The 19,346-nt window shown below is 68.8% G+C and overlaps 9 protein-coding genes across 9 annotated transcripts; 4 read left to right on the top strand and 5 right to left on the bottom strand.

Annotated features, from left to right (window-relative positions):
• Positions 1 to 126: 126 nt before the first annotated feature.
• On the top strand, positions 127 to 960 carry MICPUCDRAFT_53588 (uncharacterized protein; the record flags this gene model as incomplete). Its single annotated transcript, XM_003063806.1, has 1 exon — positions 127 to 960. The coding sequence occupies one exon, from the start codon at positions 127 to 129 to the stop codon at positions 958 to 960; it is 834 nt and encodes a 277-aa protein (XP_003063852.1).
• A 69-nt stretch (positions 961 to 1,029) lies between these two features.
• Positions 1,030 to 2,082, bottom strand: MICPUCDRAFT_22905 (uncharacterized protein; the record flags this gene model as incomplete). Its single annotated transcript, XM_003063644.1, has 2 exons — positions 1,030 to 1,405; positions 1,589 to 2,082. The coding sequence occupies 2 exons, from the start codon at positions 2,080 to 2,082 to the stop codon at positions 1,030 to 1,032; spliced, it is 870 nt and encodes a 289-aa protein (XP_003063690.1).
• Positions 2,083 to 2,381: 299 nt separating this feature from the next.
• PSBO (photosystem II manganese-stabilizing polypeptide) lies at positions 2,382 to 4,250 on the top strand. Its single transcript, XM_003063805.1, has 3 exons — positions 2,382 to 2,492; positions 2,862 to 2,967; positions 3,347 to 4,250. The coding sequence occupies exons 1-3, from the start codon at positions 2,419 to 2,421 to the stop codon at positions 4,076 to 4,078; spliced, it is 912 nt and encodes a 303-aa protein (XP_003063851.1). The 5' UTR covers positions 2,382 to 2,418; the 3' UTR covers positions 4,079 to 4,250.
• A 383-nt stretch (positions 4,251 to 4,633) lies between these two features.
• Positions 4,634 to 5,563, bottom strand: MICPUCDRAFT_22753 (uncharacterized protein; the record flags this gene model as incomplete). Its single annotated transcript, XM_003063643.1, has 2 exons — positions 4,634 to 4,942; positions 5,003 to 5,563. Coding segments are annotated over 2 exons (870 nt in total), but the record flags the coding sequence as incomplete, so codon positions are not given.
• A 540-nt stretch (positions 5,564 to 6,103) lies between these two features.
• MICPUCDRAFT_6518 (uncharacterized protein) lies at positions 6,104 to 6,706 on the top strand (the record flags this gene model as incomplete). The annotated part of the gene is made up of 2 exons (XM_003063804.1): positions 6,104 to 6,279; positions 6,358 to 6,706. Coding segments are annotated over 2 exons (525 nt in total), but the record flags the coding sequence as incomplete, so codon positions are not given.
• Positions 6,707 to 6,835: 129 nt separating this feature from the next.
• On the bottom strand, positions 6,836 to 7,630 carry MICPUCDRAFT_53583 (uncharacterized protein; the record flags this gene model as incomplete). The annotated part of the gene is made up of 1 exon (XM_003063642.1): positions 6,836 to 7,630. One exon carries the CDS (start codon positions 7,628 to 7,630, stop codon positions 6,836 to 6,838), a length of 795 nt encoding a protein of 264 aa, XP_003063688.1.
• An 81-nt stretch (positions 7,631 to 7,711) lies between these two features.
• MICPUCDRAFT_53582 (uncharacterized protein) lies at positions 7,712 to 12,211 on the bottom strand (the record flags this gene model as incomplete). Its single annotated transcript, XM_003063641.1, has 1 exon — positions 7,712 to 12,211. One exon carries the CDS (start codon positions 12,209 to 12,211, stop codon positions 7,712 to 7,714), a length of 4,500 nt encoding a protein of 1,499 aa, XP_003063687.1.
• A 587-nt stretch (positions 12,212 to 12,798) lies between these two features.
• MICPUCDRAFT_36635 (uncharacterized protein) lies at positions 12,799 to 14,839 on the bottom strand (the record flags this gene model as incomplete). The annotated part of the gene is made up of 3 exons (XM_003063640.1): positions 14,275 to 14,839; positions 13,269 to 14,075; positions 12,799 to 13,072 (listed from the first exon to the last, which is right to left on the bottom strand). Exons 1-3 carry the CDS (start codon positions 14,808 to 14,810, stop codon positions 12,799 to 12,801), a joined length of 1,617 nt encoding a protein of 538 aa, XP_003063686.1. The 5' UTR covers positions 14,811 to 14,839.
• A 275-nt stretch (positions 14,840 to 15,114) lies between these two features.
• MICPUCDRAFT_48992 (uncharacterized protein) lies at positions 15,115 to 19,291 on the top strand (the record flags this gene model as incomplete). The annotated part of the gene is made up of 3 exons (XM_003063803.1): positions 15,115 to 16,075; positions 16,364 to 17,517; positions 17,969 to 19,291. The coding sequence occupies 3 exons, from the start codon at positions 15,115 to 15,117 to the stop codon at positions 19,289 to 19,291; spliced, it is 3,438 nt and encodes a 1,145-aa protein (XP_003063849.1).
• Between the last annotated feature and the right edge of the window lie 55 nt (positions 19,292 to 19,346).

The following is a 19,346-nucleotide window of genomic DNA, read 5'->3' as shown; positions in this document are numbered from 1 at the left end:
GGCGACGATGGATCGACCGGCCCCCTCGTCACGTCCTCCCGCGCCGCGCGCACGTCATCGGCGACGCGTCCGCTCCACCCCGCCGACGCCGCCGCCGCCGACGCCGGCGCCGCGCGAATTCGCGCGATGTACCTCTACGTGATGCGCCACGCGCAGAGCGCGAACAACGCGCTCGCGGTGCCGTCCCTCGGCAACCCCGACCGGTCCTCCGATCCGTCGCTCACGGAGAAGGGCTTCGCGCAGGCGGAGCTGCTCGGCGCGTTCGCGGCGTCCGCGTTCGGCCTCGGCGGCGACGCGATCGCGAAGCCCGAGCACGCGATCGCGCGCCTGTTCTCGTCGCCGATGCGCCGCTGCATGCTCACCGCGACGCCGGTCGCGAGAGCGCTGAAGATCCCGATACGCGTCCGCGGAGACATCCACGAGCACGGCGGATGCTTCGACGGATCGAAAGACGTCGACGGCGGCGTCGTCGGGCTCACGGGGATGACGAAAGCGCAGCTCGAGGCGGAGTTCCCGGGGTGCGTCGTCCCGGACGAGCTCGCGAACGGGTGGTGGAGCCCGGAGCGAGGCTGCGAGACGGTCGCGCAGGCGTTGGAGCGCGTGAAGGGCGTCGCGGACTGGCTGTGGCGCGAGGCGAAGGCGTGGAAGCCGGAAGACGGCGCGATCGCGATCGTGGCGCACGGGATGTTCATCGACATCCTGTGCAAGACGCTGATGGGGGTGCCGACGCGGACGGGGAAGCAGTCGTCCATGTTCTGCACGAACAACGCGGGCGTGCACGTGTTTCAGTTCCACGTGGGGGAAGGCGCCGACGCGGAGGGGGGCCCAGGGGAGGGCGCGGGGGATATCGCCGGTTTGTTGCGGTTCAACGTCGTGGAGCAGTTCCAGCCGGCGGAGGTGCGGTCGGGCGGGAGCGTCGTCGGTCTGGACGAGTGCTACATGCACGAGGGGAACGCGTGAGCGCGATGAGCGACGGAGTGTGGTACCGCGGCGGCGTGTGTGTTGACCTACACTACAGACTATTCTTCGCTACAGCCGTCGTTTCTTCCCCGACCGCATGAACGGCCGCAACGCCCACTCCACGTCCGCGTCGTCCGCGTCGATCGTCCCGAGCTTGATCTGGTACAGTTTCATCTCGAACCGCGGGCCGATCTCCGTGAGTGACACGCTGTCCTTCCCTCTCGGCATCTCGTACGTGTGATGCCGCATCGATATGTAGTCGTTTTGGTTCGCGAACGTGATCACGCGTTTGCTCTTCGTCCGCGGCGCCGGGAACAGATGCCGCAGTATCGTCTTCACGCGCTGCCCGAGCGTCGTGTTGAAGTTTTCGAGTATGAGATGCGGATTCACCTCGCTGACGTGCCCGATGTCCTCGTCTTTGATGTCGTGCCGCATCACCGTGCCGCTGAGGGTCGTTCCATACGAAGCGATGTCGGGGTGGAGTTGAAAGGCGTCAGTTGGAGTTGAAAGGCGTCGCGGGCGGGGATTGAAAGCGAGGGGTGGGCGGAGAGATGCGCCGGGAAAAGTCCTTAAGGATCGGCGTTCACCACGCCAACGCGGCCGTATGGGGACCAGTGTAAGAACGCACCTCAGCCCAAAGTACGCCGTCGGCCCGAACGGCATGTGCGACACCACCAGCCCGTCCGGCTCGCCGCGGTGCTCGTGCACCATCACGAGGTCCGTGAAGTCGTTCGACCGGCACAGCTCGACGAGGTCGGGGAGGACCTGCGCGCCTCGGTTCACGCGCTGCGCGGTTGGCATGAGCAGTTTCACCTCCTTGACGAACTGCGTCAGGCGGCTCGACGGATCTCTCGAGGTGGTCACGAGAACCTTCGGGTCGCGCGTGTTCGCGTTCTTGTACTCGTCGTCCGCGCTCGCGCCGTTCTCCGCGGTCTCCACGTCCTCGAGCGCGAGCTCGTTCCGCAGCCGCGCCTCGTCCTGCTTGAGCTCGTTCGGGATCGCCTTGCCTTCCTCCAGGCACTGGCGAATCTTCCGCTTCTTCTCGTACAGCTCGCGCTCCTTCCCTTCCAGGGACTTGCGGTAGATGAACTCCCTCCGGAGGCGCGCGGTGCGGCGGATCATGGCGACGCGACGCGACGCGACGCGAGGCGACGCGAGGCGAAGCGGAGGCGGCGGCGCGACCGCGAGTGCGCGCGGGGGTGGCGGCGTCACTCAGGTTTGTTGATTGACGACGCTCGCCGGAGAAATAATTTTTCAGCGAGGAGCGCCGATACCAGTGACCGCCGGTCGGTCGGTGCGGTAGGAATCCACTTCGCGGACGTCAGCCAATCACCGCGCGATCTGCATCTCCGAATATTGGTCGCTGCCACCGCTCGCCCTACTTGGCTCGCAATCGCGTCTCCGCGGTCGTCATCTTCGCACACGCTTCGCCGCTACCACACGACGACAGTATCCAAAATGGCTGCCATCTCCGCTTCCATGTCCCTCTCCGCGGTCGCGAACAAGCGCGCCGCGGTTCGCTCCACCAAGCGGTGCGTCGCGCGCGCGATTTCCGGAGCTCGCGGCGACGACGACGTTTTCCCACCCGCTCCCGCGATCGATCGCGGTTGTTGGTTCGTCCGCCGCGCGCGGTCGCGGGAACGCGCGCGTCGCGCGTCGCGCGACGTCGCGCGATCGAACGCCGCGCGGGAGACGGTCGCGGGACACGTCTCGGCGTCTCCCCGTCGCCTTCGCGCGGGCGTTCGATCTCGTCGCGGCGCGCGGCGCGCGCTTCCGCGGCGCGATCCGTCCCGCGCGCGACGAGCGCTCGCCCACCCTCCGCGAGCACGAGATACCGTCGCCGTCGCTCGTCCGGACGTCGACGCTGACGCCCCCGCCCCAACGCGCGTTCCCCTCGACAGCTCCGCCGTGAAGTGCGCCGCGAACAAGGAAGCGTTCGTCGCGAAGGTTGAGAAGGCGGGCAAGGCCGCGCTCTCCGGCCTCGCCGCGTCCGCGCTCCTCGCCTCGGTGCGTCCTGACCCGATCTTCGTCGCGAGAACCCGAGAACCCGAGAACCCGTCGCGACGCGTCGTCCGCTCGCGCGGCTCCGTCCGCGCGCGCGCGCCGCGAACGCCCGGCGACGACGCGGAATCGACGACGCGACGACGCGCGCGCGCCGTCGCGCCGAGCGCGCGGTCGCGTCGTCGCTCGCGGCGCGTCGCCGGGCGCGTCCGCGGAGCCACGACGAGGCGTCGGTCGCCGTGGATAGATCTCGCCGCTCGAGCGCACAGCTGTGTTTTCTTTTCGACGACGACGCCGACGCCGGCGGGCCGACCGACCCCGCGCGAGTCCGTACTGACGATTCCTCTCGCCCCCTCCCCCCCCCTAAACCCTATTCCCTCTCCAGTCCGCGGGCGCTGTCACGTACGACGAGCTCCAGGGCCTCACCTACCTCCAGGTCAAGGGCACCGGCCTCGCCAACACGTGCCCCGTCGTCGACGGCGGCGAATCGTCCAAGTCCATCAAGGCTGGCGACTACGCGCTCGAGAAGTTCTGCATGGAGCCGACGAGCTTCACCGTGAAGGAGGACTCCGCGTTCAAGGCGGGCGAATCCGAGTTCACGAAGACGAAGCTCATGACGCGTCTCACGTACACGCTCGACGGCATGACGGGCTCCTTCAAGGTTGGCTCGGACGGCTCCGTCGCGATCCAGGAGCGCGACGGCCTCGACTACGCCCCCGTGACGGTTCAGCTCCCGGGTGGCGAGCGCGTGCCGTTCCTCTTCACGCTCAAGGAGTTCACGGGCAAGGGCAACACGTCCCAGTTCGGCGGTGACTTCGTCGTGCCGTCTTACCGCGGCTCCTCCTTCCTCGACCCCAAGGGCCGCGGTGGCTCCACGGGGTACGACAACGCCGTCGCCCTCCCGGCCAAGTCCGACGCGGACGAGCTCCTGAAGGAAAACAACAAGAACGTCGCGGCGCTCAAGGGCTCCGCGGTCTTCAACGTCGCGAAGTACGACCCGGTGACTGGGGAGGTCGCGGGGGTGTTCGAGTCCATCCAGCCCTCCGACACCGACCTCGGCTCCAAGGCGCCGAAGGACGTGAAGATCACGGGCCTGTGGTACGCCCAGCTGCAATAAATTTTAAACAGGCGGTGTGGCGCGTCGAGTGTCGAGTGTCGAGTGTCGAGTGTCGAGTGTCTCATCGATAAGAAGAAGCGAAGCGAGCGCCGGATTAGCATGGCGCATTAGATTTGTTGCGATGAGAACGACAGAGGAAAGACGTGATTGATGATTGACGCGTATCGTTTACAAGGTTTTCGCGGCTCGCGCGCGTCGTCGACTCCACCGCGAATCGCGAAACAAACGCGTTCGACGCCTCCCTCGCGCGTCGGTCACCGTCGACAACAGTCGCAGTAGTACCCCTCGCGCATCGGATCCAACCGCCGCAGCCTCTCCAGACTTTTCGCGCGCTCCGCGTCCCCCTCCTCCGTGCCCATGCTCTCGCACAGACGCGCGAGCGTCGCGACCGGCCACTTGCTCCCCGGCTCCAACTCCCTCAAGGTCGTTCCATACAAAGCGAAGTCGGGGTGGAGTTGAAAGGCGTCAGGTGGAGTTGAAAGGCGCCGAGGGCGGGTATTGAAACCGAGGTGTGGGCGGAGAGAGACGCCGGCGAAAGTCCTTAAGGATCGGCGTTCACCACGCGAACGCGGTCGTATGGGAACCAGTGTATATAACGCACCTCAGCTCGCGACACAACGCCGCCTCTCGCGCCAGCGTCTCTCTTATTGCGGTCGCGTCGCTCTTCGCGTCGTCCCCGGCGGACGACGTCGACGTCGACATCGTGTTGCGCAGCAGCCACCGGTGATACATCCACCCGGACTGGTCCTCTGGCTCGGTGAAGAACGCGTTCTGCACGAGCTCGTACTCCGCGCGCAAGACGTCGGGGGGTAACGACGACGACGGCGGCGGCGCGTCGTTTTCGTTTTCGGTTTCGTCTTCGCGCTTTTCGCGCTTCTCTTCCCCTCCTTCCCCTAAGCTCCCTCCTCCTCCTCTTCCGTGTACCCTCGGCAGGTACGCGCTCCGGTGATGCCACGCGCTGTAGTTGCTGAAGTTCGCCTCGATCTTCTTCGTCGTGAACTCGAGCTCGTCCGCGTCCGGGACCTTCGCGAGCGCGGCGACGAACCGCCTATACCCCCAGCAGTGAAAGTTCCTGTCGTCCGCGTCGAGCAGCCTCTCGACGAGGACGAGCTCGCGCGCGAGCGTCGCGTCTCTCGCCGCGACGTCCGCGCGCGCGTCCGCCTCGTCCACCATCCGCGATATCGTCCACTTTCGATGATACCACGACGGGTAGCTCTTCGGGTTCTTCTTCAGCGTCTTCTCCGTGAGCGTCAGCTCGTCCGCGAGCGGCGGCCGCGCGCGCGCGTCGACGGCGTCCACGCCCGCGACGATCGCCTCGCGTCGAAAGTTCCACGCGGTGAACACCTCGGGATTGATCTCGAGAAGACGCGCGCTGACCGCCATGCTCTCCGCGTCGTACGATCTCTCCGCGCGGCGTCGCAGGAAGTCGCTCTGCAGCGCGCGGATGAGCTTCACCTTCGGGAGCATCGCGGCGCGACGCGCCTGCGGGAGGGAGGGAGGGAGGGCGGGACGACGTTGAGAAGTTCGACGGTTGGATCTGACGACGACGACGACGACGACGACGACGAGGAGGAGGACGCCAGAGGGCGACGCGGAGGACGACGACGCGCCTTGGACTCCTCAAGGGTTTCTCGCTTGCGGCCGTGCATCGCGGCGGAGGAGGGACGGCGCGCCCGAGCGCGCGCGGGGACGAGTGCCGCGCCGACTGCGCCTCGGGCGTTCGAATTAACATCATCGAGGAAAACGACCGATACACGCGCGACCACGACGACGGGCGCACTCTTCGCCGCGCGGGCGCCACCGCGGAGGCCTCCGCACCCGACCGGTCGTCGCGAGCGCGAGATGGCGGCGACGGTGACGGCGGCGACCGCGGCGACCGCGCGCGTCGCGCGCGTCCACCCCCGCGCGTCCACCCCCGCGCGCGATCGCGCGTCGCGATCTCACCCGCGGCGACGGCACGTCGCCTCCTCCTCATCCTCATCCTCCTCCTCCTCCGCCTCCCCCGCCGCCGCGATCGAGGAAGAGCTCGACGTCGTCCTCCTGGAGACGACGCGCGCGGACGGCGCGCGCGCGAGGATCGTCTACAGCACGACCGCGGAGGTGGACTGCTACGACCTCGAGAGGCTGTGCGACGACGTCGGCTGGCCGAGACGACCGATATCCAAGGTGAAAGCCGCGCTCGAGAACTCGTTCTGCGTGTCGTCGCTGTACCTCGAGCTCGTTCCGCCCACCGCCGACGCCGACGCCGACGCGACCTCGACCTCGACCTCGAGCTCGAGCTCGAGCTCGAGCGCTTCCTCCGCCGCGACGACGGACGGCACCCCGCCCGTGGGCCTCCCAGGGGTCAAGTACCCGAGATCTCTCGCGTACGGCGAACGGAAGCTCATCGGCGTGGCGAGAGCGACGTCGGACCACGCGTTCAACGCGACCATCTGGGACGTCGTCGTGGACGGGGAGTATCAAGGGAATGGTTTGGGAAAGGCGCTCGTGGAGCAGACGATACGGACGCTGATGTCGCGGGACATCGGGAACATCACGCTCTTCGCGGACAGCAAGGTGGTGCCGTTTTATCAGTCGTTGGGATTTGTGAGCGACCCGGAGGGAATCAAGGGGATGTTTCTGTACCCGACGACGTGACGGCGAGGAGACGAGCGGGGGATACAGTGATGTACTAGGGGTGTAGGGCGTAAGGCTTAGGGTTTCAATAATACGTTTTCAATACGTTTACACAACACGAGACGAACGTCCTCGCGGTCATCATCGACAGCCGAGGATGGCGCGTCCGTAGTCGTCCACGGTCGGGTTCTCGCACGCGCGCTGCGCGTCGCTCGAGCTCAAGAGCGCGCCCTCCCAGTTCACGCCGTCGAGCTGCGCCCAGTTCCCGCCGCCGTCCCTCCCGAAGCGCGCGTTCGTCAAGATGGCGTTGTCGAAGTCCGCGCCTCGGAGGTCGGCTCCCGCGAAGGACATCTCGTAGAAGTTGGTTCCTCGAAGCACGCTCCCGCGGAAGTTGGTCCCGACCGCTTTCGCGCGGCTCGCCTCCCCGCCGGTGAAAATCGCGCCCTCGAAGTTCGCGCCGGACATGATCGCGCCGCTCAACACTTTCCCGTCCAAGTCCGCGCCGGAGTAGTCGCACCCGCCGAGGTCTAAGATGGCCTCCGGGAGCGCGCCCGTGCCCACCTCGAGGCTAAACTTCGCCCTCGTGTCCTTGAACAGGTCGAGCGCCTCGATCGTGCACCCGCCGGGCATGTCTCGCACGGGCGGGGGCTTTTGGCCCGCCTCCGCGAGCGCGGGCCCCGGGCACGCGGACAGCGCGAGCGCGAGCGACGCGCTCGCGACGGCGCCGAGGACGGAGGAGACGACGCGCGATGGTGGTGATGACGCGGCGTCGGAATCTACGAGACGTCTTCCGTCGACGACGTCGACGTCCCCGACGCGCCGACGCGACGACGACGACGACGACGCGCGCGCGGCGGTCACGCGCGCGCGCGACGTCGCGGAGGGGTTCGAGCCGACGCGAGGGCGCGCGGAGACGCGCGGGAGCGTCGCGAGCATCGCGCAGTGACGGCAGCGCCGTGCGCGCCGTTGTGCAGATTGACAAATCAAATCTACACTTACCTTAACTGAAGTCGTCAGTCACAGGAAACCAAAAAAATCACCACCAGCCTTCCTCACGTTCTTCTCCTCCTCTAAAACGCGCTCGATGCGAGCGTTAAACGGCTCGACCTCGTCCGAAGCCGCGGGCGCGTTCCTCGCGTCCTTCACCGCGCCGCCGCTCGCGTCGACGTCGTCGTCGTTCGGCGAGTCGAGCCACGCGTCCGCCTCCGCGTCGACGGCGGCGGCGGCGCTCGAGCTCGACTCCGCGTCCACGCGCGGCTTCGTCACCGCCGCGGGCTCGCGCGTCGGCCGCGTCGGCGGCGTCCTCTCCTTCTTCTTCTTCTTCCCAGCCCCGGCCGCGGCGTCTCCCGGCTTCTCCTTCGTCACGGACGCGCTCTTCGCCGCCGCCTGCCGCATCATCCGCCGCGCCTTGCGAACGTCCCCCGCGTTTTTCGGGTCAAAGGTCACGCCGTGCGCCCGCGACGCGAACAGCGCGTCCGCAGCCTCGGCGATGTCGTCCGCGTCGTCGACGTCGCCGAGGCGGTGGCGGTTCACGCCGCCGGAGGACTCGCCGCGGTCTGAATAATCGTCGGAGTCGTCCGACGAATCGGAGCCGCCGCCGCCGCCGGGGTCGCCGTCGTCGTCGTCGTCGTCGCTGTCGGAAAACCCGCCGCGCGCGCCGATGGCCATCATCCCTCGGATAGCGCTCGGCGCGCCTCCAGGGCCAGCCGGCGACGAGTACACGTCGTTCATCGTGCTCTCCGTCGTCCCTAAGATGTTCGCCAGCGCGTCCTGGATGTCGTTATCGAACGCGTCCCAGTACCAGCGCAGAAACCATTTCTGCGCCACGCGCTTCCGCGTGAGACACTTTTTCAAATTCGCAACCTCCGCCTTCTTCTTCTCCACGACGTCGATCCACGTCTTGACGCACTCGCGCGCGACGTTCGCCGTGATCCTCGCCACGTGGTTGCGAATGATCCGCTTCGCGTGCGCGAGCTTCTCGTGCTCCGCGCGCCACGCGAACAGCGCGGTCGCGACCACGCGTCGTTCCCCGCGCGCCCGCATCGCGTCAGCCTTACGCGTCGCGCGCCGCGTCGCCCTCGCCGCGTCGGCGTCCGCCCGCCACGCGTTGAACGCCGACGCGAGGCGCGCGTTCGCCACCTTGAAGCACAGAGACTTGAACTTTCTGAACCGCGCGGCGTCGTCGCGCCAGGACGCGAACGCTCGCGCGAGCGTCGCTCGGGACATCCGCGCGATCACGCGCGACGCGATCGTCCGGTGACGGCGACGCGTCGCGGCGGCGACGCGCCAGCCGGCGACGACGCGCGCGTGCCGGAGGTGCGTCCACCGCGCGACGACGCGATCCATCTGCGCCGCGCGGCGCGCCGCGGCGTCGACGTGGAGAAGCCAGCGATCGAACGCGTCCGCCGTGACGCGAGCGCGGAGCTTCGAGACGGCGCGGCGCGCGAAACGCCTCGCGTCTCTCGAGCGCTCCGCGATGAAAACCCAGGAGTTGAACGCCCTCGACGCGCGCCGCCGCCGCATGCGCAGGGCGGCTCTCCGTTCCAGGTTTTTCGCGGACACCGCCGCGTCGTGGTGCGTGAGCCATCCGTTCATCGCGCGGCGAAGCTCGCGTTGGGACATTTTCTCGACGTATCGACGCATCAACGACCGTTTCTTCTTGTTCTCCCTCGTCTTCTCCCCCCACGTCGCGAACCCCGCGGCGAGGTGCCGCTTCGTGACGCGCGTCGCGTGTTTGCGGAGAAACTCGCGCTTCCGCCTCTCGTCCGTAACGCGCGTCTCCCAGGCGTTAAACGCGCGCCATCGGGTCCAGCGGTACGCTTTGGACGCCGCGCGCGTCGCCAGCGCGCGCTCGCGCTTCGTCTCGCGCGCCGCCTCCGCCCACGCCGCCGCCGTCCTCTCGCGCGTCTTTCGCGCGGCGAACTCGGTCGCGCGTCTCGCGCGCCGTCTCGCGCGCGCCGCCTCGGACGCGCTCGCCTCCCAGCCGTAAAACGCGCGCGATAAACATTCGTGGCGCATCCGCGCCGCGGCGTTGACGGACAACGCTCGCAGCCGCTTCCGCCGCGTCGCGCCCGCGCGAAACCCGTCGAACGCGTACGCCAAGTCTCTGCTCGTCGCCCTCGCGCGGAACCGCGCGACGACGCGCCGGTCTCTGCGCGCGCGTCGAGCGCACAGAAACCAGGACCGAAACGCGCTGAACGCGAGCCGCCGCGACCAGCGTTTGACCACCTTGGACGCCAGCGCGCGTTTCTGCTGCTTCTCCATCACCCTGACGCGCCACGACACGAAGCACGTCGTCGCGGGCCCGCGCACGAGCCGCCCGGCCGCGTGCGTCATTATCCTCTGCCGCCGCGCGCGCTCGTCGTCGCACGTCTTCTTCCACGCGCGCCACGCGAGGTCGATCGCGCGGATGACGTTTCGCGCGAAAATCAACGACACGAGCTTGCGTCGCGACGCGCTTAAATTCGCCCAGTTCGCCCACCGCGCGAACGCGCCGCGGTAAATCGCGCGCCCGACGCGCGCGCGCCTCTGCTCGACGACGCGGCGGACGAACCGATCCCGCGACGCGACGTTCTGCCACCCGGTGAGGACTTTGCTCAGGAACCGACGCGTCGCTCGCGCGTCGAAACGCATCGCGTTTCGCGTGTGCACCCGCCGCGTCCGACGCTGCCGCGACGCTTGGTCACTCCACGCCCACATCGCGTCGTACGCCATCCGTCGCAGGCGCTTCGTCGCGATGTACTCGAACCCGCGCCGCTGCGCGTTCATGCGCGCCATCTTCGTCGCGTCGTCGACCGCCGTCCTCTCGCGCGTCGCGCGAATCGAATGAACGCGCAGGCGCCACCGATGAAACGCCGGCTCCGTCGTCCTCCTCCGGTTCCTTCGCGTCGTCGCCGCGATCGCGCGGCGGCGCATGATCTCCGACCTCGACGTCGACGCCCACGCGCGAAACGCGGAGCTCTCGAGGACGTGCGACCACCGCATGACGTGCAGACGCGTCCGGCGCCGCAGCGCGATCCGATCCGCGGCGGCTCCTCTCCAGCCGTCGAGCGCGCGCGCGAGCGCGACGTTCCCGAGCCTGGCGCCGATTCTACGGAGCAGCGTATTCTTCCTCTGGACGTCCGCGTGAACGCTCCACCACGCGTCGAAGCACCTCGCGGTGACGTGGCGCTCGCGCCGTCGCGCGAACACGCCGCACGCGTAGATCGCCCTGTGTTCGACCACCGTGAGCAGACGACGCGTCGACGCCTTGAGCTCTTCGTTCGCGCCCTCCGCGTTCGCGAGCGACGCGTCCGCGAGCGCCGCGTTCACGCGATGATCCTCGATCGTCCGCGCGAGCTCCTCCACATGCTCGCGCGAGTACGCCCGAAGCAGGTCCAGCTCCGCGAGCGCCCACTCCCGTAGTTCCTCCGAGCTCGAATGCAGTCGGAGCACTTCCTTTTCGATCGCCGCGCGCGCGGCGACTTCCTTCGTCAACGCCGCGACGAACTCCTTCGCGACGACGCCGCCCATGGCTCTCAGCGCGGACGCGTGCTCGCGGCTTCCGTCGCCGCCCGCGGACGATGACGCGAACGACGCGTCCGCGATCGCGCGGCCGCTCGGAGACGCGCGGGTCGAGCCGGGACGGGAACCGGGACGGGAACCAGGACCGCTCCCCCCCTCCGCGAAGAGCGGGCGGCGGAACGCGTTCGGCGGCGGCCGATCCCGGGGAACCCGCGCGCCCCGCGACGGCGACGGGTCGGACGACGACGACGGCTCCGCGGTGGGAGAGAAGAACTCCGCGGGGCTCCCGGGCGCGGACGGCAGCCGTCCGTCGTCCGTGTCGTCCAGCGTGTCGTCCTCCTCGCGCAGAAACGAGAGCGTCGGGTCTTCGGGGCCCGCGTCCCCGCGGCCGGTGACTGATCTCGTCGTCGAGACGATCGAGTCGTCAAACGCGGAACTCGTCCGCGTCGGCGAGTTCGCGAGCGACGTCGCGGTAGAGACCCCGCCCAGGTCCGGGTCGATCGCGGTACCGACGCGCAGCGCGGTGACGCGCAGCCGCACGCCGTCGACGCGCCTGTTCTTGAACACCAAGTCGCGCGTCGTCCACGGCGAGGACAGATCCTCGGAGACGCCCGGGAGGAGGATCCACTCCTCCCACGTGCCGAAATGCGACGACGCGAACACGAGCCTGCGGCGCGCTTTCCTCGTCGCCTGGAGCATCTTCCCTCCCGACGCGCGGCTTCGGAACCCCCAGAACTCCCCGCCCGGTCGGCGCACGATCTCCAGGTGCGTCGTCGGCGCGTGCAGCCCGACCGACGACGCGAAGTCGTCGCGCGCGAGGGAGCGGCACTGTTCGAATCGGTACCGCGCCCCGCCTCCGCCCGCGTCGTCGGCGTACGCGTTCGCCGCGTACGGGACGTCGTCGTCCTGGCCGAGGAGCGCGACGACGTCGCCGTGCGACAGGTTAGGCTTCGGGTCCGAGTTCAAGATCACGTGCGCGGTGCGTCGCCCGTGGACGACGAGCTCGCCGAGCATCTTGGCCGTCGGTTGATGTTAATTCTCTTCTCTCTCTTTCGCTTGCCTCGCTAAATTCCGGCGGATCGAATCTCGCCGCGCGCGTCGCCTCGCGACGACCGAGGCGCGCGCGCGCGAGCGGATTCGCGCGCTCCGACGCCGCCGCGCCTTACTCAAAGACCGCGCGAGGACGCCGCTCCCGTCGCGCGTCTTCTCGTGCGCGGCCCGACGCCGCGCGCGTCTCACTGGATCAACAATGTCAACCTCGGTCGCGGCTGATGCGCCGAGCGCGATCGCGATCGGGCAAATTGTGTGTGTGTGTTTGGCTCGCAGGTGTGTTGAGTACGAAACGTTTTTCACCCACCCTTCGGTTTCAACATTTGATCGCATCCCCTTTCAACTGACCGATGAACATATTTCGTACGAGACCGCTGAAAAATGGAGCTACGACACGCGGACAGGCGAGGAACGCCTCTGCGTGCCCACAAACGAACGAACGAACGAACGAACAAACGCGGCGCGCCGACGCGGCATACATCTCATCGTCTTCATCACAACCTCGCCCCGCCGCCGCCGCCGCCGCTCGCGTCGCGTCGCGTCGCGTCGCGTCACGCCATCGTGTCCTGAAACGGATCGTACGTCGAGTTCCCGTCGCGATCGAGCAAGTTGAGACTCCGCAGTCGCCGCTCCTGGTAGTACTCCGTCCGATCCAGCCGCGCCTCGACCGACGCGTAGTACCCCAGCACCTCCTCGAGCGCCTGCTTCTCCCCCATGCGCACGCGCGCGGCGAGCCGCAGTCGCGGGGACGCGTCGGCGTCGTCCGCGACGCCGCGGTCGTCCTCGATCTTCGTGGCGTACGCACCCAATGCTTCCTCGCACCCTCTGAGGGGCGTTTGATTGGTGGGAGATATGGCGGGAGGGGATGTGATTGGTTAGTAATTTGATGACGTGGACGTTTGATCGGACGAGAGCGACGGAGAGGGCGCCGGCGAAAGTCCTTAAGTAACGGCGTTCACCACGCCGACGCGGTCGTATGGGGACCGGTGTAATGAGAACGCGCCTGAGCATCGTGACGCACGCGTCGGCTTCGTTGTCAGGGCTCACCGGGTCGGAGATGAGGGCCCAGCACTCCTGGCGAAAGATCGCCTCGAGTAGGAACGCGTCGTCGTTCTTCAGGTTTAACAGTCGCATGAAGACGACCATCTCCGGCGGCGGGTCCTCAAACGCGCGAATCGTAAACGCCGGGCTCTCCTTCAATCCCGCGACGGACAGCACGTCCATCTTATCGAACGCGTTGACGTCGTCCTCCGGGATCGACAGCGGCCCGAGGACGTACCCCGGCCTCGAGCAGAACGCGTCCACGAACCCGTAGTCCAGCGCGAACTGCGAGTCGATATTCGCGGGGCCGTAGTTGCACCGAATCTCTTCGCCTCGTTTGGCGCCGCCGGCTTTGGTCTTCTCGACGCGGAGCAGCACGGAGCCGCCGCCGTCCGCGCCGCCGCGCCCGCCGAAAACGGCCGCGATCCCGCCGTTATTCAGCTGCCACGTCTGCGAGCACAGTCCGTCGTGGTTCGCCATGTCTATGCCGGGGATCAGCGCGATGCTCTCGCCTTGGTCCACCGGAGGGAGCGCGCGGGACCGGAGCACGCCGAACGCCCACAAAAATTCGCGCTCCGAAAACGCGCCGCCGCCGTCGTCGTCCCCGGCGTCCCCGAAGAGCGCCGGGTGCTCCTTGAACGTGGTTTCCTTCAGCGCCGCGTGCGTCCCGCGGACGTACGAGTCGTACCCCGCCGCGTTCGCGAGCAGCTGCGTCCCCGCGAGCTCGGCGAGCTCTTCCGAGGACCAGAAGAGAGGCGCGTCCAACGCTTCGACGCGCGGGAGGCATCTGATGAGGGTCGAGGGTCCATACGAGCGAACGTCGGGGTGGAGTTGAAATGCGTCAGGTGGAGTTGAAAGGCGCCGAGGGCGGGCGTTGATACGAGGGACCCTGGGCGGAGAGAGACGCCGGGGAGTAAAGTCCTTAAGGATCGGCGTTCACCACGCCGACGCGGTCGTATGGGAACCAGTGCATGCACAGAACGCGCCTGATGTACGCCGCCCATCTCGAGTCGTCGCCGAGGGATTTCTCGTGCAGGAGCTGCAGCGCGAGCGCGCACCACGGCGGCGTCGTCTCCGGATCGAGCGCGGTACCGATCTTCGACGCGAACGCCGTCTCTTTCGTCATCCAGAGCGCGCGCGGGACGACGATCGCGGCGTCGCCGCCGCCGACGTCTCGCGTCGCGACGAGGCCCCAGCCGCGTCCTCCCGGCGTCGCGTCCACGAGCGCGGGCGAGACGCTCGCGACGTCCGCGCCCTCGCGCTCGAGCCACGTCCACAGCGCGTCGAAGTCGGCCTGCGTCCGCGCGTCGTCGTTCGCGGACGTCGTCGGCGCGGACGACGAGGAGGTGGACGGCGTCGGGATCGCGCGAGCGGATAGCGACGACGACGACGACGACGACGAGCGGCCGTCGCGATGGCGACGGAGCGGCGGCGGCGCGCGCGACGTCGCCGCGGTCGCGCTGGACGGCCGCCTCGCGGCGCACGGTGGCGCGGAGGACGCGAGCGCGGACATCGCGGACATCGCGTGAGGTGACGTGCGCGACGCCCTCGCGCGCGATCGACGGAGTGTCGACGCGACGACGGCTCCGAGACCGCGTGGATGGCGCCCTCGTGGGATAATTCATCAGACGGATGCATGGGTCAAATCATCATCTTCAAACCACGCGTCGGTTTCCATGCTGCAGCTTCATCGCGTTCGACCGATCAACGAACGTCACTCATCGGCCCGGCGAAGTTTTACGCGCGAACGGAAGGAAGGAATTCGAACGAGGAGACGACCGGACGCGCCACAGCGAGCGACGCGGCGAGCGGACGCGCGGGCAGCCATGAGCGACGATCGCGCGGCCGCCGCGGAGGACGCGAGCGCGTCCTCCTCCTCGCTCGATCGCGGCGGGACGTTCTCCTCGGTGGACTACCCTCCCGCGCCGCTGTTCGCGACGACGCGGAGATTCCCGTCGTCGTCGTCCGCGATGAACGATCGCGCGTACAGCTCAGCCTACTTCCCGTCGTCCTCCTCCTCGCTCACGGCGTCCGACGCCGCGCCGAGGCCGCGGCGCGCCGCCGCGACGGAGGCGGAGGAGAAGGACCCGAACGCGATCGACATCGAAGCGCTGAAGCGGTCGGTGATGTGGCCGGAGAAGCGCGCGCGCGCGCTCGGCATCATAACGGACCCGATCGTCAGCGCGTCCACCGCGCCCGGGAGCTTCCGATTCCCGTCCTCGCGGCGCAGCCTGTGGGACGCCACCGCGATCGGCGACGCCGTCCACGTGTCGTCGCACCAGCACGCGCCGGAGATCAGGGTCTCCGGCGCGATCACGGCCGCGCTCGCGAGGGCGGCGACGAAAGCGCGGAGTCGCGCGGAGGACGCGCGGTTTCAGATCATCGAATCGCGCGACGACGCGCGGCGCTACGCCGGCGACGACGCGGGCGCCTCGGACGTGAAGGGCGTCGAGGTCGTCCGCGTGCGAGGCGACGTGAAAGTGCGCGACGTGACGACGCTGGACGCCGCCGACGACCGTGCAGGCGTAACGGACACGATCATGACGTTACGGGACGTCGCGGCGAACGGCGACGCGTCCGACGGCGCCGCCGACGACGCCGGCTGCGTCGTCGTCGACGCGCGCGCGCTGGAGGACGTCGCGGGGGAGACCGAGGACGCGACGCGCGAGCGGTTGAAGGCGACGACGCTCGCGTGGGAGCGCGACGCGGACGCGGTCGCGAAAGATTTCGTCCGGAGGTGCAGCCGGAGGGTGACGCTCAGGCGCGTTTTATCTCACGCCGGTTCCCGTGCGACCGCGTTCGCGCGGTGAACGCCGTTTCTTGAGGACTTTTCCCGGCCTACTGTACGTTTCTCTGCGCCCATCCCACGCCTTCTTTCGAATCCGTCTGACGCCTTTGAACTCCACCCCGACGTCGCTTCGCATGGAACGACGCTCAGGCCGGGGGCGCTGTGGCCGACGCGTTTCGCCGTCGCGACGCGCGCGGGGGGCGTCGGCGACGACGGGTTCGTGGACTACGACGCCGACGCGGGGAAAACGGTCGAGATCGAGGCGTTACTTCTCGTGCCGAACCAAGTGTTCGTGATGTCGCCGATATTCCCCCCGCGCGTCGCCGCGGACTCGCCCGTGCACGCGGACCTCCTCGCGAAGCAGAGGCGTCCGGCGGACCCGGAGGCGTCGAAAATCGAAACCGGCTTCCTCACGATGGACCAATCGCGGCGACTCGTGCCGCTGCTCGAGACGGAGGACCGCGCGTTCTCCGTCCCGCTCGTCGGCGTGTGGGTCAGCGGCGTGTCCTCGATCGCGCACCTGCACGCGTGGGCGGCGGCGGCGCGGTTCCACGCGCACGACGGGATCGCGGACAAGGCGACGCGCGACGGAAGTTTTCTTCTCGCGGCGTACATGCCTCGATCGAAGATGCCGGGGCCGGCGATGTACGACGTGAGAGTCACCGGCGGCGCGGCGTCGTTCGCGAGGTACGTCGCGACGATGACGTGCGGCGCGGGCGAGGCCGCGGAGGCGAAGTTTCTGTCGCGAACGGAGAAGGCGAAGGCGGTCGCGTTGGAGGGCGGCGAGAGGGCGTTTCTTCTTCGCGCGAGTCGAGACGAAGAGAAGAAACGCGGCGTCTCCGCCTCCGCCGACGCCGCCTCGGGCGGCGGTCCCGCGCCGCCCACGAGCGGGGAGGTCGCGTACGCCCCCGGGGCGTACGAGCGCGCGAGAAAGAGCGCGCGCGAGCTCGCGGACGCCGCGCGCGCGGCGCTTCTCGACTTTGAAACGGCCGAGGAGACGGCGGCGCGCGCGGCGGCGCGCGGCGCGCCCGGGTGGCGGCCGATCAAGCCGCCGCCGACGGCGTACGAGACGGCGACGGCGCGGAACCGCGCCCGCGCCGCCGACGCCGCGACGCTGACGGCGACCGTTCGCGCGTCGACCGACGCGGACGTGGACGACGCGACGTTGCGCGCGTCGATGGAGACGCTCTCCCCCGCGGCGCGGATGATCGTGTTGGAACAGCAGCGCGCGATCGCGGCGTTGAAGGAGCAAGTCGAGCTTCTGCGGTGCGAGGCGCGGTCCGTCGCGAGCGGCGAGGACGGGGTCGGGGTGGAGTACCAGCGTCTGGGAAGCCACGACTCCGGCGAGGAGGACGAGGACGAGGACGAGGACGAGGACGCCGGGCCGATGCCGCTGGACGCGAAGGCGGTGTGGTGGGGCGGCGGCGTGCCGGAGCTTGAGGTGCGTTCTATACACTGGTCCCCATACGACCGCGTTCGCGTGGTGAACGCTGATCCTTAAGGACTTTTCCCGGCGTGTCTCTCCGCCCACCCCTCCCTTTCAATACCCGGCCTCGGCGCCTTTCAACGCCAACTGACGCCTTTCAACTCCACCCCGACATTCGCTTGTATAGAACGGCCCCGAGCGCGTCGAGACCGCCGAGACCGCCGGGCGCGCCGTCGGCGGCTCCCGCGCCGCTGAGGCGGAGGCTGCGGCGGCGGCGGCGCTGTCTCGCGGATCGCCGCGGTCGCCCCTCGGGGGTGGGCGGTCGAGAGGGCTCGCGTACAGCCGACGGAAGCAAGCGAGAGAGGAGGAGGAGGAGGAGGAGGCGGGGTTCGCGGAGCGCGAGGTGGCCGCCGCGAACGCGGCGACGCGGACGTCCGGCGCGATGTCCGGCTTGACCGCCGCCGAGGCGAACGCTTTCGTCGCGGCGGTGGAGACGGCGGCGTTGAAAGCGGCGGAAGCTCGCGCGACGTCGTCGACCGCCGCCGCGTCGCCGTCGCCGCCGCCGCCGCCGCCGCCGACGACGTCGACGAACAAGAAGCCGCGGAAACCGAACGAGCCCGCGCGCGACCCGGGGTTGATGCCGTTCGTGGACTTGCACGACTTCGAGTCCGACGCCGGCGAGTCCCCGACGGAGCGCGCGGTGGACCCGCTCCCGCAGGCGGACGACGCGGAGTTATTAGACGCGGAGTTATTAGACGCCGCCGCCGCCGCCGACGACGACCGACCCCGACCGCGGACGCACCGCGAGCCGACGGTCGGGTACGCGTCCACCGGTTTAGGCATGGAGCTCACCGGCGTCGCGCTGAGCGACGTCGAGGAGAGCGACGGCGACGGCGACGCGGACGCGGCGACGTTCAACGACGACGGCACCGTGCGCGAGTCGCTCGGCGACGCGACGCGTAAGTCGCAGCTGATGGTTGACCCGACGATGCTGGAGGGCGAGGCGCTGAGGAAGCTCGTCGCGAGAGCCAAGGCGGAGCTCATCGGCGAGGTGCTCCGAGGCCGAGACGCGGAGAGAGACGCGGACGGCGGGAGCGGCGACGACGACGACCTCGGCGACCTCGGCGACGACGTGGACGCGGAGACGCGAGTCGTGCTCGGCAAAGACGCGCTGCTGCGCGAGGCGGTCAAGAGAGGGTTGGACCCGATGTATCCGGTGATCGATCACGTCGCCGCGGAGGAGGAGGAGGAGGAGTCGCTGGACGGCGACGAGGACATCATCAGGAAGTACGCGGTGGGGGAGGGCGACGAGGGAGGAGGTCTCTCTTCGAGCGCGCGGCTCGCCGAACTCGAGGACTGGGAGGAGCGCGCGGACAAGGAGGAGGCGAGAGCCGCGGCGGTCGCCGCCGGCGAGGAGGTGCCCGTTGAGGTGTTCCACGGGAAATCGTTCGCGTCCGTCGCGGAGACGGCGCCGGCGGCGGAGGCGCCGGCGCCGGCGGCGAGCGTGGACGTCGCGGACGTCAAGCTGAAGGACCCGGAGACGCGGTGGCACGCCGCGGGCGCGGTCGCGGAGGTCGTGACGAGCGCGCGCGGCGGCGGCGGCGGGGAGGATGGGGGAGACGCCGAGGAGGTCGCTGCCGAGGTCGCCGCCGAGGAGGACGCGCCGAGCAAGCCGAAGACGGCGGCGGAGCTCAGAGCCGCGAAGAAGGCGAAGAAGAAGGCGAAGAAGGAGAAGAAGGGCAAGGCGCTCCGCGAGACCATGGCGGCGCGCGAGGACGACGACGATTGACGCGCGCGCGCGTGCCGACTTCTTACAATCTGTAGGCGGGGGTGATAAACTTAAG

This window comes from Micromonas pusilla (assembly GCF_000151265.4).
Source record: "Micromonas pusilla CCMP1545 genomic scaffold MICPUCscaffold_15, whole genome shotgun sequence".
NCBI classification, from domain to species: Eukaryota; Viridiplantae; Chlorophyta; class Mamiellophyceae; order Mamiellales; family Mamiellaceae; genus Micromonas; species Micromonas pusilla.
This window is presented reverse-complemented; position numbering and strand designations above follow the sequence as displayed.